General features: G+C 38.6%; 1 protein-coding gene across 17 annotated transcripts in view; it reads left to right on the forward strand.

Annotated features, from left to right (window-relative positions):
• The window catches only part of nrxn1a (neurexin 1a), a 226,557-nt gene that overhangs the window by 149,910 nt on the left and 51,262 nt on the right, over positions 1-25,385 (forward strand). For 15 of the 17 annotated variants that reach the window (XM_073828421.1, XM_073828413.1, XM_073828411.1 and 12 more), the window contains one exon: positions 21,901-22,082. In XM_073828421.1, coding sequence (XP_073684522.1) covers positions 21,901-22,082 — 182 coding nt within the window. Of the gene's footprint in view, positions 1-8,644; positions 9,798-21,900; positions 22,083-25,385 lie in introns of those variants that run through there. The other 2 variants (XM_073828427.1, XM_073828426.1) reach the window with 2 other exon arrangements.

A 25,385-nucleotide genomic window follows, 5' to 3' on the forward strand; every position in this document is an offset into this window, starting at 1 on the left:
ACTGATGCATCAGATGTGACCTGTCACATTGAATTAAAATGGAATCTCTGTGACCCTTAAAAAGTGGCTATTTTCAGAACAGAATACTTGCATGCTGTTTACTGCCTACTGCACAGAATACACCACATGCTCCCACTGTTTTTTAAAAATAGCATGTGAATCAGTGTGTCTATGCATTGTGTAAAATATTTAAAAATGGTATGCTACATTGTTGTCACAACCTGTTTGATTCATAGAGTGAAGTCTAGTTAGTCTAGATTATTGTGCACACAGTGTCAGTTTGTGATCATTGTGGCCAGTTTACTAGGGATGTAACGATATCAAAATCTCACGATACAATACTATCTCGATATAAAGTCCACAATACGATATTAATTGCAATATAAAAAAAAGACAAATGAACTTGGAAAAAGACTTGGAAAACAGTGAATATTTTGTACATTTTAAAATTAAATTCTTCTATCTAATGCACTTTGAGAGTACAAAATTAAGAGCTCCAACCCATGTTCTTAACTAAGAAAACAGAAGTCAGAAAAAAGTCAGTGAATTGACTTGTACCTTAATTTTAAAGGGGATTCAACCCTCTTTTTATTTGTGGTATACTGTCTCAGTCTAAATTACATTCACACTGGTGTTTTAGGAAGCCAAACAAATTAGAATATAATAATAATAACAACTATTTTATATTATATATGTGTTATTTGTTATTCCTATGACAGTAATAGCCATATATTGTAAAACAATTGCACTGTAAAATAAATGAAGATGAATATTTCATAGGTATATTATTTTGCTCTACAATAGTACACTACAGTAGGGAAATTACAATACTTATTTCCTAAACAGATATTTTAAATTTGGATTGCAGTTACTTGCCTGTTTAAACCGCTAGCTGACAGCAACTCATATTGCACTTTTAAGCTTTTATTTTGACGGAAATGTCAGTAGAGCTTTTATTTTGACAGAAAACCCTTGCTTCAGTGAAAACAGGCTTACAAAAATGTAAAATGCTGTAATCATCTGCTGCAAAAATAAAGCATAACTGGTGGCCATTGTGTTCCCAAACATGCGCTTAACTCTAAAATCACAGAACATGCAATAAAAAAGTTCACTGCATTCACTGTGAACTGAGCCGTTCTAAAGCAGGGAAAACACCGGATCACAAGCTATTCGACTGAACGAAGTGCACGCTTCCCTATGAAATGCACAGCAAAAACTTGATGAAGGATTGAGCCATATTGTGCTTTCAGTTTAGGTTTGTTTGACAGATACTGTGCCAAAGCATAATGACCCAAAACACATAACTTTAAAGTTTTTTTATGTTAGAATAAGAAGTTTTAATATGTTTTAAAAAACTACACTTTTGCCCAGAAGACCTATCGTTTTACATCGTCATGCGAACACAATGATATTGAGACAGTTTTGCTATCACAATATCAAGAAATTGATAATGTTGTTACATCCCTACAGTTTCCTGTTCATATTGGCAAATCTAGTAAGTTGTCCAGAATAAAAAAATCCTAATAATTTACTCACCCCATGTCATCCAAGATGTTCATGTCTTATCTTTCTTCAGTCGAAAAGAAATGTAGGTTTTTGAGGAAAACTTTGCAGGATTTTTTTCCATCTAGTGGACTTCAATGGGAATCAACCAAATTGCAGTTTCAGTGCAAATGATCTACACAATCCCAGCCGAGGAATATGGGTCCTATTTAGTGATTTTTTTTTTAATTACACTAGCTCTGCATCCATGGTTTCACGCATTACGTAGTCACGTAGGAAAGGTCATAAGTACCGACCTTGTGTTTACAAAAGTGAGCGTGCAAAGAAAGTCAAACGCCCTTTACAAGAAAAAGGTAAAACAACATTGGATGATTTTGAAGTAGAAGAGAAAATGAGATGGAGTTTTTTGCTCTACCCTACCTTTTTAAACCTAAGTACACAGGTAAAGAACTAACCACACGACCTTTCCACCATGACTACATATTGCGTAAAGTCTCGGATGTGCGTCACAAAGCTACTATAGTGCAAGATGAGCATTTGTGGCTAAAAAGTATATCAATTTGTATATTTTTTTTTAGAACATGACAGATCACCTTGCTAGATAAGACCCTTATTCCTCAGCTGGGATCGTGTAGAGCCATTTGAATCTGCTTTGAAACTGCAAATCTGGACCTTCAACCCATTGATCCCTATTATAGCCCACTATATGGATAAAAACCCTGGAATGTTTTCTTCAAAAACCTTATTTCTTTTCGACTGAAAAAAGAAATACATGAACATCTTGAATGACATAGGGTTGAGTAAATTATCAGGAAATTTTTATTCTGCAAGTAAACTAATCCTTTAATGTATACAGCGAAAATCATATCAACCATAGTATACACTGTTATACTAAGTATTCTTTCTGCATACTGCCAAAATTGTGCAGTCTTCTGCTACACCACTTGAGGGGGTTGGTGGACAGTGCATAGCTGGGGATCTGCACCATGCTGTATATCACAATTTGCTGCAATGAGTAAAAAATATATATTTAGTCGACTGTTTTGTATAGAAATAAATTATATGTAGAGGGAAACATCGCATAAGCAAGCGTGAGCATTTATGAATGGGTTTGTAATATTGAGCCGTACCCCAGAAGATCCTTGACTGAATTTGGTGTGAAAACCCCTAGTTCTTGTAGCCCGTGAAAGTGCTGAGTGCCAGGAATCTGAAGCAGAGTGAAAGTCCTTGAGATGGTTTACGGAGAAGATCTATTACAGGCTCAAGCCATGCACAGCTAATCCATTCTGCGGGTTTGCCAAACTGATAAGAGCCCGCCTTTGTTCAGGGCGAAGAAACCACATAGACGGCTTGCATTACATCATCCGCATCCTCACACCTCGCTGGAATCCATTCAGTGTGTTTTTAGAGATGAGAACGGCAGAGGAAGATAGGATCGCTTTTGCTACCTAATTAGAATTATAAAGAAAAACACATTTCTTTTCGCTTTCTCTTTTTCCCCCCCTCATATCTACAGTGATTCAGATTGATAAATGAAATAAATGGGTGGTTTCGCCTTCATTATTATGTAAGCCCGTTGGTTAATGATTACAGGCTGAATCAGTCTTTTACTAGGCACTTATTTGACCAAGGAACAGACAGAATGATATGTGCACACAATATTAATGTTCCTGCACGGTCATATGCTCATGCGCACACACACAAAGGCTCATTTAGATGTGTAGAAGCCCAGTGATCATCAGGCCGTGAAGGCAGTGCAACGAGAAAGAGGCTTTGTCTGAGCATAGCAGCAGAGAGTAAAGCCTGGGTTTGAGACTCAGCCGTGAGACTCAGAACCATAGTTGTCGAAGGTATGGACACTCAGCACCAATTCCCCATCTCTGAAACAAGCTTTTACTAACACATACACATGCGTGCATCGATCAATACACAGATCCCTGCAGGGTAGGTGCAGGGTCTAGAACTAACAGTTGTCACGAACCAAATGTGAGTAAAAATAGAGAGTTGCTCAGCACTGACAGGGAACTTTATTTAAAATGTAACATTATATATAGTTATATATGGTATATAAAGTTATTGCATTAATCCACCAACATAAAAATGTGAGGAACAGAATAATGATTTTGTTTTTTGTTTTTTGTTAAACTGTGAATAATAATTTCTAAATTAATAATATTTATATTATTATTATTTTTGAATAGTAACATTAGTATTGAGTATTAGTAGTTAAAAATAATGCCTTATGGCTAGTAAGAAATCTTTAATATTTAGCTAAAAAATCAAAATGTATTGATGTCATTATATGAGTCATTATTCATAAAATAAATCTAAATTTAATAATGATAAATGTATGTTGAGGTTTCAATATTAAATGTTTAATTAAAAAAATACAGAAAAAATGTGGTTTCATGGACTGTGGGAAATATTAGCCTGGTAAATTTTCTCAATTTTTATTTTTATTCAAGAAAAAAACAATTAAATAATTATTTTTTTATAACAAATCACAAATGCATGAAAATTGTTATGATTCATTATTCATATATGATTCATATGTATCAAGGTATGTCTAAGTTTTAAAAAAATATGGTTTCATGGACTGTGGGAAATATTAGGTTGGTACAATTTCTATTTAAAAAAAACCTTAAAATTTCATAATGACAAATGTATGTTAAAGTTTTTATAAAAAATGTTTCATTTTAAAAAATACAGAAAAAAATAGTTTTATGGACTGTAGGAAATATTAGGCTGGCGTATTTTGTCAATTTTTATTTTATGCAAAGAACACTAAATCTAAAATTTATAACGACAAATGTATGTTTAAGTTTTAATATTAAATGTTTAATTTAAAAAAAATACAGAAAAAAATGTAGTGGGATTGTGGGAAATATTAGGCTGGTAATTATTCTTATTTTTTATTTTTATTCAAGAAGAAAACAACTAAATCTATTTTTTATAATCACAAATGAATGAATATCGTTATGATTCATTATTCATATGATTCACATTTTAATATAAATACTGAAAAAACATGGCTTCCAGACCTGTAGGGGAAAAAATATGTCTAAGTTTTAATATTAAATGTTAAAAATGTGGTTTCATGGATCGTAGGACATATTAGGCTGGCATATTTTCTCAATTTCTATTTTTATGTAAAGAAAAGTAAATCTACATTTCATAATGACAAATGTATGTTTAAGTTTTAATATTAATGTTTAATTTGAAAAATACTACAAAAAAATGGTTTCATGGATTGTGAGAAATATTAGGCTGGCATATTTTCTCCATTTCTATTTTTACGCAAAAATAAATAAATAAATAAATCTACATTTTATTATGACAAATGTATAAGTTTTAATATTAAATGTTTAATTTAAAAAAAATACAGAAAAAATGGTTTTACGGACTGTAGGCAATGTTAGTCGTATATTGTGTCAATTTCTATTTTATGTAAAGAAAACTAAATCTAATTTTAATAATGACAATTGTATGCTTAAGTTTTAATAATAAATGTTTCATTTAAAAAAATACAAAAAATGGGTTTCTTGGACTGTAGGAAATACTATGGTTGTAGGACATTTTCTCAATTTCAATTTTTATGCAAAAATAAAAGACTAAATTTTCATTTCATAATTAAAATTAAGTTTTAATACTGAATATTAAATGTTTAATTAAAAGAAAAACAGACCTCTTTTTCTATTTTTTCTATCTTTCTATTTTCATTAAAAAAACTAAATCTAAATTTTATAGTCACAAATGTATGTTTAAGTTTTAATATTGTATGTTTAATTTGAAAAAAAAAATACAATAAAAATATGGTTTTATAGACTAGGAAATATTAGGCTCTCAATTTCTATTTTTATGCAAAAAAAACTAAATCTAAATTTCATAATGACAGATGCATGTTTAAGTTTTAATATTAAATAATTAATAAAAAAAATACAGGAAAATAAATGTGGTTTCATGGACTGTAGGAAATATTAGGATGGCCAATTTTCTCAATTTTAATTTTAATGTAAGAAGTAAAATCCAATTTTCTTATGACAAAAGTGTGGGTAGGTATTAATATAAAATTTTTAATTAAAAATACAGAAAAAAAAGATCTGTCTGTTTCATAGTCAGCAGGAAATATCATGCTATTTTCTCATTATCTTCATTACTGGCATTTGTGGCAAAAGTTAATTCTGAATGCTGGTTGGGTGCATTTGTCTATTATCAAACACACTTCAGATCTGAATGGCTACTATGAGCTGTTTAGTTTGAGCTGGTTATCAAAGAGCGCTTTAGAAAACCAGTAAGGAGAAATAGCAGAGCCGGTGTTCTCCACTGAATGCAAAACTGATTTGCTCGGTATAAATACTGTCAAAGAGACAGCGTGTAGATAAGAGACAGAAAAATTATGTGATTAAAAAATGACCACAGCTATAGAGAGAACCGTGGCGATAACCTGATTCTCACGTGAGAAATGTGATATTAAATCTGATGAATCATGCCATTCATGATGTCAGCGCACCCGTCTGCACTCTAACCGAACAATATGTATTTAAAGATGTGCTTCATTTTTAATTAGCTTGTTGCTTATCGAAAATCTTGTTTTTTAATAAACAACATCCCACCGGTTACTGGAACAACATGGGTGGGGGGAGTTGATTCATGCTTCCTGTAGTCAATGGATAGATAGAGAGAGAGGGGAAAATGATTGTAGCGTGCTTTATTTATTTTTTTCTCTTTCGCTTCATAAATCATGCCTCCTTTCTTTATAAAAAAGAATCCAGGGCAGAACAACAGAACATAAAAAATGGACACAAAAGCTGGAGCGAAAGGAAGGAAGGAAAAACAGACCTTTCCACTTATTTCTCCTCTACTGTTTAAAATACTTGAAACCTTTTTTTTTCCTCCACAGAATGAAAGCACCAGTATTAAAACATGCTCTACTTCCTTTGAATCTGCTTTTGAGGTCAACTGAAAAAAGAAATGGATTGGCTCAAACATGTGACTGCCAGAGAATGGCGAAGGTCTGCCGCTCAAAGCGACACCCGGCGTTTGCCATTAGGTGGCAGCCTTGTAAACAGAAAATTAAGCACATACTCATTTTGCAGGTTGGGTTCTCACATTCTTTTAATATCTCAGGGAACAATTAGCCTGCTATGAATGCAGCAGACTGCTTCCCAAATTGTTTCATAAACCTCTGGAGTTGCGATATGCAGTTTCATTACGTATAACACTGGGTATTGCTAAAGTCACAGTGATAAAATTGTCTTCCAAATAGAGCAGTTTCAGCTCCTGCTGCAGTCTGTCTTGGAGCCCCTGGCGAGGCGGCTCTGATCACCCGGCTTTGTCAACTTTAATTATACAGTGCTAACGATGCTCAAAGCTGAGAGGAGGGAGAAGCAACGATCTCCTTGTGTGAGAGGAGATGACACCAGTGTCACTTTTAGTGCATCTTTGTTCACACTCCAACTGGAGTCTCTGTGGAAAAGCACACCTGCAGACTTCCTCCTTGAACCAACAAGCAAGCACACCCACAACATGGGGTGCACATTAGGAAGATGGTGAAAGTTACACAATATTAATTGTGTATGTTCTTTTTTGCTTCATTTGCTAGTGACAAACTCGCAGTAATAAATCAAAGATACGCCGGATTCAGCACTCATTGCGCTATCCCAGCATCAATTCTTCTGGCATCCCTTTACCTCCCCATCTCCTGTTATTCTCCCTCTATGTAGTACCGCAATGGGAGAGTTGAACTCGGAGCTCAAGTCGAGCCTCGGATTTGAGCCTCCATTGAGGACAGCAAGCGGAGTTCATTTAGCATTAACTATCAGGACTGGATGGCCAGATGAATTCATGAAACTGCTCATTTACAAACCCAATTTCACTCTCTAGTAGACTAGATTGGGTTTTTACCTAGACCTTGTTCTCAACTGGGGGTTATGACCAGTCATGTACAGTAGGGTGAAAACAACGCTAAATGCGAACCATAAAATAATGGAAGTCGATAAATTCCTAGATTCAGCCTCAGACATCACACCCACTGGCTGAACATTTGATGCATATGGCACACAAAAGTGGAAACACTTCAGGAGTTTCAAAGTCATCATCGGATTGGTTAGATTATACAGGATTTCCAGGAGACGCGTGTTGCACTTTTTAACGTTTCACCTGGAAACAAAAATGCTGTGGCGCCAAACCCCCTCATGAAAGAAGAGAGCTGTCATGTTTACAACTGTGATGATGAGGCCTTATCAGAATCAACCAAATGCTGGATTTTCAAAAGTATGTGCAAACATTAAAGTTTGTGGCATATAGTCTTTAAAACATGTCAGAGAGTTTTACACACTGGTCTGTTATTGTGGCGACATTTCCACGCCCCTAAACATGATGCAGAACAAAGCGAAATGTGATTGGTTGCTAGTCATATGGCCTCTTGGCTGGGCCTTGGCCATTCAAATCGGCCTGCAGGTCTGGCTACGCGAGACTAATAAATTCCAAACCCTGACTAACTTTATTCTGTGGACACAAAGAAGTATACAATGAAAGTCAGTGGTGTTCAACATTGTTTTGGTTGAAATGGTTGAAAGTATCTTCTTTCGTGTTCCACAGAAGAAATAAAGTGTACAAGATTGTAGGGTAATTGTTGACAGAATTTATATTTTTGGGTGAACTGTCGCTTTAAGAAAATGTTTCCTATTGTTGACGTCAAAGCCTGGGCAGCATCTAAGCAGTGTTTTGACTTGGTACAAATTAGGCAGATGGCAACATGATCGGGTTGCATGACTTGCCCTCATTTTCATAAACTGTAAAAAAATAATCATCAAACAAAATGTCAAACTTTGTAGAATTTTTCAGATAAAAGCAGAATTGCATCTTAAACCTTGAAACTACTGTTGCAGCTTGCAAGTAAGAAAGAATGCAATTGAATCAAGCCAGGCCCTGTCCGTGGTGCTGAAGTGCGCCCAATGACTGTCCTTCCGGTGAGAGAACTCATTCAGCTACACAATTGCCGAAGAGGGAGGAGTATATCAAGGTTTGACTAGTTTGTGAAGGGAGAGAGAGCCCACACTCTCTGAATTCCAGCTGGACTCTTCTCGAGCCACCCCTCTGTCAAGGAGAAACGAAGACAGGAAGAGAGAAAGAACGATTAGGAGGACGAGACACGAGACCCCCCCTTCCACAGCTGCACGCGCCTCCCCGATGATCGAGGGGGAGGGAGAGAGGAAAAGAGGGGGAGGAAAACTCAGCCAAGCTTCACCGTTCTCTGTTTCCCCTTCTCTTCATTCAGAGGGTCTTTTCCTCTAAGCATGCTTCCACTACAGAGACGCTGCAAGGAGTGAGAGAAGGAGGGAGGCTGACATTTTCTGAAACTCTGACCACCTTTTTCCACATGAGGACCACTTGACCACTCTTGCCCTTTCTTGGTTCTCTCTTCCTGTCTTCCTTTGGTGTGTCTGCTAATGTTTCCTCTGAGAGTCAGTGCGGTCTCAGCCAGCCAGGCAGCAGCAGCAGAAGCAGCAGCAGCAGCTCTTGTGTGGTGGTGTGTGTGAGAGAGAGTGTGTTTGTCGTTTGGGGAGGGGGAGAGGCACTCTGTATTGAGTTAAATGCTGCAGCGGCGATCTCGTCTTGTGTGTGCCATCGCTTCTGGTAGTCTCCCTGCTCCTCTCCTCTTCTCTCAACGGGGATAACGAGGGATGCAGCCTTGTATTCATGGGATACAGCTGGGTTTCCGGCGATAGGAAAAGTCTAGGACTGCTGGGAGCTCTGTAACAAAGGCTGCTTACTCTTTTCTCCCTCTTCTCCAATACACCACTACGCCTCTACCTTACTGGAGTACTGGATCGGATTCCGTGGCTTCTTTCTTGTTTCTCCCAAAGGATTTTGTGTTTTCAAATGCCATGAAGAGAGGAATTTAATCCAGGATCTTTAGGTTTTTGTCATCTATACCTCGGAAGAACTCTGTGGAAGTTCCCTCTCCATGTGGATTCGGCACGTGCTGTTGTTGCATGATCAGGATCCGAGGCTTGAGCGGGACATGGGTTGCCAGGTGGTCTAAGGACGCCCCTCTTTAAAGTCCTTGCACTCCGGTAGCATGCTGCGTCTGTGGCCCTGCGGGGCTCCTGGTGGTCTTGCTTCCATCCTGCTCCGCATCAGCCTGCGCCTGGCTCTCTGGCTGCCACCGCTGACTTTGGGGTCAGCCCTGGCTCTGGCAGAGGGGCCTGGGGAGCTGTACGTCCCTCAACATATGCCTCATCACCTCGTGCCTGCCGCTAGATCCCACGCCCCCCTGCGGGCAGGACATGGTGCGTAGCTCATTCGACTGCCACATTCACCCTCTCACCACTGTAACCTTTCATTCCTAGAGCTTCTGTTTTTTGTGCTTACCGAGATTTTAGCATAAGAAACGATATCATGCTCTTGTGATCTCACGGTAATTGGCCGAGCTCTATGAGTGTACTTGCGCAATTATGTGGTCAGGATGCAAATGCGATCTTTAAGAAGTGTTTGTGAACATTATGCAGATGCATTATGCAGAGTACAAATGTTGAGAGCATAATGTTGGCTGCAGCACAATCACTTAGCGACCAGCGATTCAGCCTTACTTTGCGCTGACTATGCTTGAATACGTGCGTCTTTGTGTTATTTCTAGGGGCCATCGAGGGGGCTGTGTTTATATAAGCACCGGGGCAACATCCTTAACCTCTCCTGTTCGAAAGGCCACATTCGTTCACGCCAACTCGAGCTGACCTTTGACATGATGAAATTATATTCAGATTGCATCGTGGTCACCGTACCATGTTGTGTGTGTGCTTGTGCGGACTTAATGCAGCGAACCAGCCAAATTGAATGTATTAGGTCTATAAGGGACATTGGACAGGCTTTATGCGACTATTAGACCCTAGAGCCATCGCTGGTGTGCCCCCCACACCTCCTTTGAAACTCTATTACTTCTCCATTCCCGTTAAATCCCACCGGCCACCGCTCCTGAGACCGGTATACGGTATAAATTGAACACCTTCTGCTTTATTGCACCAGATTTTTTCCCCCCAGTTTGTGTTGTAATGTCTCGTTGCGGCTGGCTGTTTAAAACTATCAGGGCAATTTCCACGCTGTGTGTGCAGAGGGGCTTGAGCTGTCAGTATGTGATCCACTGCACTTATATAACGAGACCTGGCTGCCTCTCAGCATTATCCTCACAGATTATGCTTTGATAAAAAAACACACTATTGAATAGAGGCAGGAGGAAGAGAGCGGAAGCTTGTGAAGTGAGACGAGTCATTTATCATCCTTTCTGAAAGGCTCTTAGTTTTTCTTCTCTACCTCCTTGCCTCTCTCCCTATCACTCTTTCCTTCTGTCTTTGTTATATTCTTCTTTTCTGTCTATGTGTGTGTGTGTGTGTGTGTGTGTGTGTGTGTGTGTGTGTGTGTGTGTGTGTGTGTGTGTGACACAGCTGGCATCTCTAATGGCAGGGTGTGCTGAGATCACAGAGCCCCGCTGCTCGTATGCGTCCCCCCAGGCGGCGAGGCAGCGCATCAGGGTCCATTGCTTCTGCCTCTGCCCCCCTCCCGGCCAAGCTAATCTAAACCTCTCAAACCTCCGGACCTCTTTCGCCCGAGAATATTCGGTGCCATTGTTCGCAGCTGAGCGTAATTCACAAGCTCTGATAATAATAAACTAAAACCCAAGTCGCTTCCAGATATGTGTCTGCTCCGCTATTTACAGCACAGCGGACACCTTCTCAATCTGTCCAGCCCTACCTGCTTCTAGCACTGTTTTAGTATGCCGCGACGAGGAGTTTGAGAACAGCACGAGTTCTGGTGTTGCAGCAAAATTACCATTTAAAAACCATTAACAGTGGGTTATGTGGAGTGCAGAAAAGTGTGTGCGTGCACCCTTGTCTGTGTGCACTAGTAAATGTTCCCACCGAAATGATTGGATGGGAACTAAAAAAAAAAAAAACAAAGCAGAGAGCGAGGCAAATTATCAGAAGTTACCCTGGGCTCCATCACAGTGTTTTTAAAGTCAAACCCATCCTTTTTCCTTTTTTCCCTCTCATTTTGCTGCAGTCTTGCACTTTTATCTCCCCTTTCCTCCACAGTTTCACTGACAAATATAGCAGAGGCTACATTTAGATGAAGTTATACTGTAGAAAAACGCTGCATTCTCTCACACCTACGGGAAAATGGATCCTATGTAACTCGTGGTGTAAAATTGGACGGTGTAGGTTCAACATCACTCCCCCTCGATCTTTAAAAAACATGTTTGTGTGATAGTGTATGTGCTTGCATATGTTTCCCAAGGCTGTGTGAGCAGTGTTAGCATGCTGCCTCTTTCTTTCTCTCTTCTCCATCCCTGCAAATCTGAGTAGAGTTGGAGTAAGTGAGCTCATGGGGTTGAGTAATCTCCCTCTATCTATCTCTCAGTCTCTTTTGCTCTCTTTTATGTCAGAGCTATAGTTTGAGAGGCCTGAATTGCTGTAATGAGAGGATAGCATGGATTTGCCGGTGAATGGTGATGTGCCTGGTTAAATATGATACTTGGAGAGGCTGAGAATTGGAAGCGTAGGCTGTCCTGACTAAGAGAGGGAATTAAAAGAGGCAAAGGAATGAGCTGAGTGGTCAAAGACTACATGCACTTGACAGTGATATTCGACTGGGGATAATACAGCATCTCCACCAGCAAACACAGTGAGTGACTGTATACAGGGCTGCAGGCTGTACTCTATAGTGGGTGCATTGTGTATGTGTGTGTGTGTGTGTGTGTGTGTGTGTGTGTGTGTGTGTGTGTGCGAGTTTATATGAGAAAGACATATCATCCCCTTGATAGTATGGAGGTGATTGATTCTTTAAATGCTATACACTCTCCCAAGAGAATCTGCAGAAAGAGAGAGAGATAGAAGGAACAATAGCTGTGGTGTGTAATCTAAACCCAGTCAAGCCAAACCTCCAGAGAGATTTCTCATTATGTCACTGTAGCTCACACATGGGGCTCAGGGAGGCTTAGACTGGACGTACTGACACACACACACACACACACACACCTGCAAAGATTATTACACATGCTTCCGTCTAATAAAAGAGTTATTTGTGAATTCATCGCTCAAAGTCGGCACAGCACTTTCTTTTATTCCTCCTTCGTTTTTTTTATTTCTTTACCTTTCCTTCCTTCTATCATTTGTTCATTCCTTCTTTACCTCTTTCTAATTTGCTCTCTCTTCCTTTACTTCTGCTCTTCCTCACTTCCTCCTTACCTTTTACCGTCTCTTGGATAAAAAGAATTGTGTCCTTTCCTCCTAATTTTTCCTTCTTTCATTCCTCCTCATTTTTCCTCTCTTCATTCCCTTTTTCCATCCTTTCCTCCTCTCCCTTTATTACTTCACTTGTTCTCTTTGTCTGTTTTTCTTTTAATTTTCCCTCCCTTTCCCTCCTTTATTTGTTCCCTTTTTCTTTCCTCCTTCATTTTTGCCATTATTTAATTTAATTCCTTATTGATTTCCGTCATTTTCGTTTTCCTTTTGTTCTTTTCCCAATTTCTTTCTCTTTATTTCTTTAATTCCTTCCCTTTTCCTCTACCTCATCTTCTTTCTTTATTTCTCTATTCTTGCCTAATTGCTTTTTCTCATTCATTCTTTTAATTTCTTCATCTTTAATTTATTTTTCTTGCTTTCTGTTTTTCCTTCCTTCCCTTTTCAAGTTGTTTCCTTTTCTTTCCTCCTTTATTCTTTTGCCGTTCTTTAAATTTACTTCCTTCCCTATCCCCCTTTTGTCTTTCAGTTTTCTTTTCCCATTTTCCTCCATATCCATTCTTTCTTTTCTTTCCTTTCTCTTCCTCCCTGCTTTTTCTTTCCTCCTCCTTTTTCCTCCTTCTCTGCTTCATTTGCTCCTTTCATTTCTTAATCTGTAATTTATTTTCTTTCTTTCTTTCTTTATTCTTTCTTTCTTTCTTTCTTTCTTTCTTCCTTCCTCCATTTTCCATTCTTTAATTTATTTCTTGTCTTATTTCCCTCCTTTCTTATTTAGTTTTTCTTCTCCCATTTTCCTCCATTTCCATTCTTTCTTTTCTTTCCTTTCCTGCTTGTTCTTTCCTTTTCCCTTTTCCTGCTTCTTGACTTCATTTGTTTCTTTAATGTCTTCATCTGTAATTTCTCTTTCTTCCTTTCTTTCTTTCTCTATTTGTTCCCTTTTTTCTTTCCTTCTTCATTTTTGCCATTCTTTAATTTACTTTTACCCTTATTTCCCTCCATTTATTTCTGTTCTTTCCCATCTTTCTCTTCCTTCCCTGCCCTTTTCCTCATTTTCTGATTCTTTCTTTCTTTCTTTCTTTCTTTCTTTCTTTCTTTCTTTCTTTCTTTCTTTCTTTCTTTCTTTCTTTTCCCTTCTCTATTTGTTTCCTCTTTTGATTCATAACTTCCTTTTCTGCTTTTTCTTTCTTTCTCATTTTTTCTCCTTTTCTGCTTCATTTGTTCATTTAATTTCTTCATTCTGTCATTATTTCATGACATTCTTTCTTTCTTTCTTTCTTTCTTTCTAACTTTCTTCCTTTTTACCTTTTTGCCGCCTCCTTTCATTTATTTTTTCCTTCCCAAATCATTCTTTCTTTCTTTCTTTCTAACTTTCTTCCTTTTTACCTTTTTGCCGCCTCCTTTCATTTATTTTTTCATTCCCAAATCTTTCTTTCTTTCTTTTTTTCTTTCTTTTTTTCTAATTAATTTTTCTCCTTCTCCTCTTCTTCTCTACTTAAATTTGTTATTTTCTAACTTTCTTCCTTTTACCTTCCTCCTTTTATGTTTACTCATTCCTAAATACTCCTTCCTTAGTATTTCTCTCTTGTTCTGTAATTTTTTTTCATAGTTTTCTCTACTTTTATTCTAGTGCATTCAAAATGCAAATCATACACAAAGTTCAACACATACATATACATCCACAGGATAATTTACACGCTCACACACCCCGAGCCTAAGCCTCATCGTCTCCTAAACCCCCTGGAGGAGCTCAGGAGTCGAAAGCTCGTTATAAAAACACAAAGCAAATCAAAACAACATCCACTAAAGTGCCACAGCAGACAGGCTTTCAGCCAGCACAGCACTGACCGCTCATTCCCAGCTCTACCCTAATTGGCCCTGGAAAGGTCAGCAGGAGAAATACCAGAGCTCCACCACGACCACAAATCCCAGCGCTCCCTGCCTCTTTCACTCTTCAGTGGTCTCTTTTCACATATGAACTGCTGGTTTTTCTCCAGCCATGGCTCATTGTATTGACTGGCTCTGTGAAGCAGCATAGATTCGGCTGCGGTATCCTCAAAGGTAAATTGCACTGCTCTCTAGATTTGTAGAAAACTCAGTTTGTGCCAGGCTATTGTCCTTGAAGTACGTTGCACTAAACATGAAATAAATCAGAAGACTTTACATTTCACAATGGATTTTATTGTTTTATTAGTTCTGATTCATTCAGCCCCCTCAGGTCTGACAATAAAAACCGAAGAGAGTATTAAAGAAAGGAAAGGAAAATGTTTTGACAGTGCCAATGATGCATGTAAAAATCAAACCCATGAGGCGTGCAGGAACTGAACAGTATTAGAGCTGTCCGTGTAGACTCTCGACTGCATCCCGAGGCAGCCACCCACCCACCACAGAGCCTAAACTCTCCCAACCGGAGACTGAGTCTCTGTCAGTCAGCCGGAGGATTCCTTCACGGGCAGACAATAAAACCATGCGTTGCGCTGGAGCCGTCATAAACATGACGTCTCGTTTTGAAACCTGCGCCTTAAGTTGATTCCTGGAGAGGAGGGAGGAAGGGAGAAACCGCAGGCAAATTTACGAACGTTTCTCTCTTGCTGAAGATAACGGGCAGTTTACTAGCATCAAACTCACACACAAATGCAAAGATACACACATTCATCTACACATCCGCATGCTCTTAGGTTGGCCAGTGTTCCGCTCGAGCTGTTGCCTGTAATTACCCAGTTGGTGTGGAGCGCTGTGGTGTCAGTCTGGTAATTGGAGCTGCAGTAATTCACTTTTTAATTGCCTGTTTATTATTGCAGAAGCCTCAGTTTTGTAGTTGCTGCACAGCTCGCACTGAATGTTTAATAAACAAATACAATGTCACAGACTCATATTTCACGTAAACATTATAATTGCTTCACATAAAAAACCATCAACACACTCACTCTCGCCCACACACACACAAACACACACACACACACACCTATTCTTCTCAGCATAATGGAACAAAAAACAATTTTCTGTCCATAACCTGCCAGGTGGATAAGCTAGCAAAACACACAGAAAACAATACACCACATACCTGTAAAACACACAGTGGGGTCTAAAACCTTTTATTTATTTATTTTTACCTGGAAAGAAACAAAAAAATGTGCCTTTTGTAAAACTGATAAGAGGTTTTGCTGAAAAAACTGAACAGTATTAAATTAGAAAAATGCATTGCAAAAAAGCTTATCTGACTTATTATTTGTGTGTTGTTTCTAGCCAAAATATCTAAAAAATCTTAAATCAAGATGCATTTACTAGACAAGCAAAATTATGCAAGATATTTAGTGTTGTTTCCTGAGGGAAAACAAATCTAAATTAAGTGCATTTTGCTTAAAATAAGAAAAATCTGTCAGTGGAGTAAGAAAAAAATATCTTTTTAATAGTATTTTACTTACCCCACTGGCAGATAATTTTGACTTGTATTAAGCAAAATTCACTTAAATATCTTATGTAATTTTGCTTATCTTGTAAATGCATCTTGATTTAAGAATTTTTAGATATTTTAACTAGAAACAAGACTAAACTACTAAGTAAGGTAAGCCTTTTTTGCAGTGTGTCATATGTCTAAGACTTTTGGATCCAACTCTACACCTTTTACCCATATGATTATGGGTTTGAAATATCCTTAAATCACTTGCAATGCTCTTGAAACGTGTGAAGGTTACAATACAGCATGTCATTCCATTTTTGGTGGTTTGAAATGTTACTTTTAGATTTTTGTATACTTCTCTATGTGGGGTCTTCACTTTGCCTTCTGTTTATTTTGACAGCATTTTCATACCAGTGGGGTGCATATGTGTTTGCGTGTGTGTGTACTAATGTGTGCACTTGATGTGCAGAACTGTATTGTAGTGTGTGTGTGTGTGTGTGTGTGTGTGTGTGTGTGTGTGTGTGTGTGTGTGTGTGTTTGCCCACCGGGTGAATGACTCCAACCCTGCAGAGTTTGACTGATGTTCCTCATTCTAGCATGCAAGTAGGAGGTGGGCAACCCAACACAATGCACCGTAATTTTAGACCAAACTGCCAGGGCCCTCACAATGCGTCTGTTCTAAGGAAAGAGGCATCTAGGGACAAGGAGCAGAATAGAGTGGGAGCTCAATTCATTCCCCATTCCAAGACACGAGCACAATGTTTTGTGTTTCTGAAACGTTTATTGATGGAAAGTCAGCTCAGTGCAGCTTATAAATATTGTGTTTTCAGCAGTATGATTTGCTGTGTATAAGCCCCCAAGACAATGACTGTATTGGATGTCATTGATTTTACATTTAAACATGGATCTGAGAAATCAGTTGATGAAATATGAATTGTTCCATCCTCATAACTTTTTATATGCATGAAAAGCGGGAACGAGGGGATGGGTAAATTACACAAGACAGATTCAGACTCATTATGTCTCAATGTTTCAAAGCACATATGCTAACTGATAGGCTACATTAACTTTTGCAGTCTTATGCAAATAAAAAGTCTTAAAGTCCGTTCGCAAACAGAAACAATAAGTACTAAGATAACTGTATTAGCGCTCACACCAACTCGTGATAGTATTTTTGTTTGTTCAAAGCGTGCACTGCCATTGTGTTGTCTTCCATTTTAAATGCTGGATGGATTCTGATTGTCAGTGTTTTAATAGTTCATCAGTCATTTTTAAAGTGATTCCAACTATAACTTCTTGGTGCTGTTATTGTTATAATTTTGGTTTGGACTCTGATAGGCTTGGGAAAATAAATTGATGCATTGCAAATCAAGAAATGATTCTGCATCGATTCTGAGATTTTCAGAATGCATCATGATTCTCTCTCGAAATCGATTTTGAGATTTGTTTATAACAGATGGCACTGCATGCGTTTGAACCAGTTTTAGAGAGTAAATAGGTATATTACGTAATTTAATTTTCAAAATAAATAAAACTGTAATCAGTTATAGTTACTGAGAAAAATACAGATTTAATTGATTTCATTCATAATTTGCATTGGCCGCTCCAAAATATGAGGCACCAATGTTTAAAAGAACACAGAATAGGACACATACTTTATTCCCTATTTGGGTTTATGTATATGCTTTATTCTTTAAGAGTTTCCTTAAGAGCTTTAAGTGTTTTTTTTCCAAGGCATTGTTAGATGCCACTGCTTCATGTCATAGCGATGCAAAGATTTGATTTCAAAAACAGTATCATAGCTATTAAACTATTTCTTGTTATAATTTTAAATCTGTACTTGATGAAGGATTTTGAAAGTCTGGATGTTGAAAGTTAATAAGGTTTTTTTTCTTTCTTTCTTTTTTTGGCATTTTTGCCTTTTATTGTGATAGGACAGATCAGAAATGACAGGAAGCTGCCCATAAGGCTATCACCGCCAAAAAAAAGTTTATCAGTGTTAAGGTACTACTGTAAGGTTAACCCTGCCCAGTTTAAACGTTTGAAAATTATTAACAGTTGAAAACATTGGAAATTTAGAAAAGTAATCCAAAAGTAATCAAATGTAATCAGTTACATTACTTTAATAATGTAATTCAATTACACTACTTATAACATTTTAAATAGGGCAACTTGTAATCTGAAACCTATTACATTTACAAAGTAACCTTCCCACTGCTATTTAGAACCGTATTCTGCTTGCTTCCAATTACTTACTTACACACTTGAACCTAAAATAATCATTAATCTCACATTAATACAAGACCTGAGGTGCAATTACATGATGCTCTTCAGTGCTCTGCTTTGTGAGCATTTGAGTGTAAGGTTAAAAACTAGATTTGAGCACCAGAGAATTGCGATATATTCAGAAAATCTCAGAATCAATCCAAGAATTGCGATGCTTAAATCGATTCAGCATCGCAGCCCTAGACTTTTTGTGCTTGGTGTAAACGAGTCTTAAAAGGCATTGTCTCATCCAAAAATGAGAATTTTGTTGGAATCTAATCACCCTCATTTATGCTAGCAACATGATGTTTAATAAATGATGAAACATTGATGGAAACTTTCACAGCATTATGCAAATAAATAGTCTTAAAGGTTCTATTCACAGAAGAATGAAAATTCTGTCATAATTGAATCACCCTGAGGTTTTTTCAAACCTGTATGCCAACAGCAGGAGGGCTAATAGATGATGACTGAATGTTCATTTTTGGGTGAACTACGCCTTTAAGCAAAACTAGTCTTTTAGCTTGTGTATAAAAGTGGAGAGGGATCCGTATGGAGCCTCCGAGACCCTGGCAGAAGACGAAGCTGGTGCGTAATTTAATTTCACCAGCACATAAAGGAGATTACGGCTATGATGGGATTCCAGAGGGCCAGGTAATATCTATCTCATTAGAACAGCTCTCCCAAGCATTCACACACTGCTCTTCTATGGGGTGGTAGTCGGCCCTCTCTCCTTTGCTTGTTCCTGCTGATTGACCTTAGAAGGGCACTGGAGTGGAAAGACCCGCACGGTTGTTAGGTAGCGAGGGTCTTCTTTAAAACCCAGACCCAGCTGCCCACCCAGCCGAGATGATGGAACATATTTAAGGGGCTAATGGTCTGGCTTGCACAAAGAGCCTGCCTCATTTAACAGCATCAGAAAATAGACTTCAGAGAAGAGGTTTAACCCCGTTAGAGGGAGGGCAGCAAGCTCCTTAACCACATCAGGGATGGGAGTGAAAAGTCAGGCTGAGGGAGATAAGAAAAGAAAAGAAAAGAAAAGAAAAGAGGGTGTCTTGGAGAAGCTCCCAAGTAGTTGGGATAAGAGCCGACTGCACGAACACAGAATCCAGCAGATATTTTCAGCATTTCGCCATTGAATTGATAGCGAATGTGGAGACGTGACAGGAAATTATAGAGGGAAAGAGAATAGGATCAAGGCTTGACGCAGGCCAAATTCAAACCCACATTTCCCACTTGTGCAACATATCTTAGTTTTGAAGCATGTCGTTATACCACGCCTCCATGAACCCAGCAGCTATTTGTTTTTTGTCTCTTATACCAGTCTCTTTCTTATGACTAAATAAAATTATTTCAGCACAGATCAATAATTCATTCTCATTTATTTACTTACTTGGTAAGTTGGTGCATAAAAAAAAGAAACGGATAATGTTCAGTCAGCTCCCTCTGAATGAAGTACTAATCACTCTGTTAGGGGTTTATTTTACGATCTGCTGTCCCTTAAAGGCATAGTTGGCCCAAAAAATTCATTATTTACCCACCTTCATGTCGTTCCATGCTTGCTAGGCTTTCTTTTCTTCTGGGAAACACAACATAAGATATGCAAACACTTTATTCCACAGTGTATAACAGTAAATTATGCATAATTACAAGCAACTTATCCTCAGCAGAATCTGAGCTCTATAGTAACTACATGTTGTTAATAATATCACTCAGTATTTATTTGTGTAATTACTTGTCTGTACAGTTGGACCCCATTAGTTTCCACTGTATAGAAAATGATTAGGTGAGGCATTCATCAGAATATCATTTGTAGTTTGCAAAAGAAAGAAAGTCCTAGATGTTTGGAAAGACATGAAGGGGGAGTAAACGATGACCGAATTTTCCTCTATGGGTGAACTTTCTCTTTAAATGCATGTATGAGTCAGATGTCAACTTGTATTTTTAAAAGTTTATTGCGCTGATTTTAACTTTCAGTGCACTGTGCATTGCCCATTTGTGCCCGTAAATCTCTGCACAGCTTTACGCTTCCCTTCCCGGCAAATCCATTCACTCACCCACAGCTGCGAATTGCCGTCATACTGAGCGACAGATATGAGGCAGGCAGCCGTAGCGGTTCGCACGAAACAGATTTCAACAGAGCCGAAATCTCATCCATTCGCTCTCCCTATCCACTTCGGTCCGTGATGGCCTGTGCGCATATGTGTGTGTGAAGTTCAACCATCTGAGCCCCGCTAATGAGCAGAGCTCATTTCCCTCCGTTTCGAACAAGCCCGTCAAGGGAGTCGTCACTAACCGGGCGTCAGTTTGGGCGTGAATCCGTGCGCGCTCGTGAACATTTGTGTACCCGTGTAAACGAGCGCGCCTGCCCCGAGGGTGTTGTTTTCGGAGGGGGTCAAGCCTATCGCTGACACGGTGTGAAACAGTCTCATTGAGATGCGTTCGAGGGGGCCGGCGAGAGCCCGCTGGTGAAAATCACACAGAGTGGAGCTAATGAGCACAGCTCTGCAAATAGAGGAACGTGCCAGGAAATAACCCAGCCCTTTTGAAACCACTTTAACTCGGGGGCCTCTTGCTCTTCTGAGAGCTCCGGCCTCCTCTGGGTTTTTTCCCCGTGCTGCTTCGCCGCCCGTCTTATCTGCATCTGGAGCTCAGAAGCGCAGCAGTCACGCTCGGCGGAGGGAAGAGTGTTGAAGTGCGTCTCGCATCTCCCGAGGCTGTTATCTTGAGGTTGATGAGCTCTTTGCTCTGCGAACATTACCCCGACTGCACCTGCCACAATCGAAGCGCTTTCGCCCCGTTTTGCTATTGAAGTCACGGCTGATCAAAAGAGCCAGAACAGTCCGCCAGTTAATGAGATCAACTCCATTAGTAGCGTTTCTCTCTATCTCTCGAAGCAAAAAGCTCCGTCGATTTCCCAGAGAAACCTTCCTGCGGGCGTTGAATCGCAGTGACCCTGCGCACATTAAGCTACCTGCCTCTGACACTGTAATTAGCTCCATCAGGCATTAGCATGCGTCTCGCTGAGCAGGAATAGCTGTCTAGTCCGTGCCGTGTTTGCCCACCTTTGGCGGAATAAATGCATGCTGAAGTAGGTGCTGGGCTGGGGGCCGTGGGGCTGGATTGATTGTCCGGTGTGTCGGCGGGTGAAGAGAGCGGCTGTAATCAGCTCAATCAGCCCCGGGCTCGGATGGGGGGTTGCGTGCGTTGAGTGGTTGTAGCAAGAGCGACTCTGTTTAGCTCACGCTTCGGCAGACACAGGTGCTCCTGGTGACATCAGCGTAGCGAGGGTCACATAAGGGCTATAATTTAGCCAATCAGAGACCAGCAGGGGCTGTCTGGCACTCTGATGGGTTCATCAAGATACTCCCGCGCTTTGTGTAATGGAGCAGAGCCGTGCATATGCACGCACACACATGCAGAATGGAAATAGTTTTCCCACTAACTTTGATGTTCGTACATTTAATATTCTGCTTCTCTCTTTTTCTCGTTCTGCAGCGGGAACCACATACATATTTGGACGTGATGGAGGGCTCATTGTGTACACATGGCCGCCCAACGACAGACCGAGCACACGAGCTGACCGACTGGCTGTCGGCTTTAGCACCCAGCAGAAGGATGCAGTGCTGGTTAGGGTAGACAGCTCTTCCGGCCTGGGAGACTACCTGCAGCTACAGATTGTGAGTCTTACACAAACAAACACACACTTACTGTTGGGTCACAAACTTTGAGACCTTTTTATTTTAACTCAACTGAAAATTATATTTGAATAAACAGCATGAATTTCAGATTTTTTGGTATTTATTACAAACCACTTTTGCTTTAATGCAACAGCAACAAGCTGCATAAATTCTACAAGTTTGTGTCGAACCTGATGACCAGTGAGTTAAAAGAACATCTGACTGTCTGTACAAAAAGTCGCATAATAGATGCCACAAATATAGTCATTTAGACCAAGGACTATTGCAGAATCTTGAATAGTCTTAAAGAATATTGGATTTGAAACTGCTAGAAATTGCTAGGAAATGAAACAAACAATTGCAAAAAAATCTGCAAGTAACACTGATTTAAACTTGGAGTTTTGAAATAGAAAAAGTGAGATAGTGTTTTCTTATCAAATGTATTTATTTTTTACATTTTATTTCATGAAAATTTACATAGTGTTGAAACAGTTTTTACTCAGAAATTGTTACTAAATCAGCAAATAACACATTGATTTAAACTTGGAATTTTGAGACAGAAAGACAAGTGTAAAATGTACAACAAAAATGTCCACGTACACGGCATGTAATTTTTCACTTAGAAATTGTTACTAAATTTCACAAATAATTACAACGAATCCGCAAATAACGCATATATTTAAACTTGAATTTTTAAGGCAGAAAGACAATAAAATGTAAAGTGTACAGCAAAAATGTCTGTCAATAATCTTTGTTTTTATATTTTGAACTCTGAAAAACTGTTCTTTACATTTTATACATTGAAAATTTGGTGTTAAAATAATTTTTACTAAATTTCACAAATAATTAACAAATAACAATTCGGCGAATGACACATTTAATTTTCAAATCTGAAAAATATGTTTTTTAACATTTTATGTCATTAACACCTAAATTAGGTGTTGAAACAGTTTTTCCTTAGAAATTGTTTCTAAATTTCTCTAGTAATTACAACGAGTTGACAAATAATTCATTGATTTAAACTTGGAATTTGAGGCAGAATAACTGAAGTAGTGTTTTCTTGTCAAGTATACAGCAATAATGTTTGTTTTATTTTCAACTGACAAATTTTTTTTTCTCAAACTTTTGGTGTTAAAACTATTTTTTTCTGAAAAGTTTTTACTAAATTTCACAAATAATTACAATGAATCGTCTAATTACAATGAATCATCTAATTTTATATTTAAATCTGAAATATATAGCAAATACCACATTGATTTAAACATGGAATTTTGGCAGAAAGACTAAAGTAGTATTTTTCTTGTAAAACGTACAGCAATAATCTTTTTATTTTCAACGCTAAATTTTTTTTTTTTTTTTTACATTTTAAGTCACAAAAATGTGGTGTTGTTACTCAGAAATTGTTATTAAATTTCACAAATAATTGCACTGAATCTGCAAATAACACAGATTTAAACTTGAAGTGGAATAGAAAAATATTTTTTTGCTGTAAATCTTGTTTATTTTGTGTATAACTTTTTCGTTTTAAATGTTTCCAAATCTTAAAACTTCATTCCCAGGTTTAAATGAAAAAAAAAATCCCAGATTTTCAATATGATCTCGACTTTTGGACCCAACTGTTTGAACTTCCTCAAACCTACACAGATTCCCCTGAGAATTCCAGCTGTTCATTCATTCTCACACAAACCCCAGAGTAGAAATTCTGAGAAAATCATGCTCCCGACGAGCCCTGTGAATGATCATTAGGGTAATCATAGTGTTCTACGCCTCCTCCAACACTCAAAGTGCTGGTCTGTTTTAGAAAGTTCCAGCGCCTCAGACCGCCCTCATGAATAAAATCTGTATAATGTTCAGAATAGAAGGCGCTAGCAACGCTTGCTCAGACTCAGAGGATGCTATTTGATAGAACCCGCATTTCCTATGACATGCTGTGCTGGAGGAGTGGGAGGTGGAGGAGGTGGAGGCAAGGGGGACGGGAAAGTGTTTGGCACTGAGCTTCGAAGAGTTGTATGTTTTTTTATTATTTATTTTTCCTGCGTTCTTTTTTTTTTTGACGCCCACTCCTGCTGTAATCACAAACTTGATTCCCAGAAGAATCAGTTCTCTCTCTCAGGGGTGGCATCATGGCGTGACTGTTGCACGACTGCCTCAGCAAATGCGTTCCAAGCGCGGTGAGGTAATGATTTTCTCCAGCTGAGCCCTGGAGTTTACGATGCGTGCTGGTGTCTATATATGACTTCAGCTACAGTGCTGCAATGCCCCGATGTACTTCACGCATTCATTTCAAGGGGTAGCTCACCTAAAACTTAACACTCTGTCATTACCCACTGTCATTGCAAATCTGTATGATTTTCGCTTTTTTCCCATAAAGCACAAGAAGTAATTTTTTTAAAAGTATCCTGACCATTCTATTCACTTTGCTTGAATTCATGATCCTTTTGTGTTTATTTTAAAGCTTAAAGGCTCCAGTCCCTATAATTTTTTTTAATGCATGGAAAAGTGTAACCAGGACGTTTTTCAGAATTTCTGCTTTTGTGTTTCATGGAATAAAGATAATCAGGTTTGACAGCATTTTCACTCCTGGTGAACGATTCCTATAATAAAAGTCATTTTCCACACCAAAAGCTAAAGTAGCAACAGTACTTTAGTTTGCATGCGCGTACATGTGAACCCTGTGCCATATGTAAATTAGCAGCACGGATATGTTGTTTCAGTATGTGTTATCGATCAGCGAAATCACAGAAGCTCCGAGCGCAAGAATGATATCAGATGCCCAGTAGACTGTGGGTTATGATTTACCATCCCGTGTACTCAGAACATTGTGTTCCTCGCATCTTGCTTCAGATATTCGCTTGAGAATGCAAGGTGGTAGGTAGCAGTGATGTCTTCGTGCAATGCGTCTTAAAATGAACTTGCCGGAGTTGCGTAAGACCAAGATATGTAACACTTTACATAATGCCTGTAATTAAGATTATCACAGATTATATATTTCCATATATTGGCATGACAATTAATCAGGCATCCATGACTGATATATGGCTTTTTGGCATAGGGATGGCAGGGAATGTTTATGAGCAAATTAAAGGCCCTTAATGTCTTGATGCGATTAGCGGTGGATATCTAGGCTAATTCTAATGTGTGACTGGTGGAGTCTCTGCAGTGCTACGTCTGCCATTTTTGATGCTTGTTGGACTGATGACTGCTAAGCCAGCATAAAAGGTATTTACTAAATGAATCAGCCTTGTGTAGGAGGGTAAATTAGCTGTACCTACGTCGTTAACCGTCCATAAAGCATTTGAAATC

This window comes from Garra rufa, chromosome 22 (assembly GCF_049309525.1).
Source record: "Garra rufa chromosome 22, GarRuf1.0, whole genome shotgun sequence".
Classification (NCBI taxonomy): domain Eukaryota; kingdom Metazoa; phylum Chordata; class Actinopteri; order Cypriniformes; family Cyprinidae; genus Garra; species Garra rufa.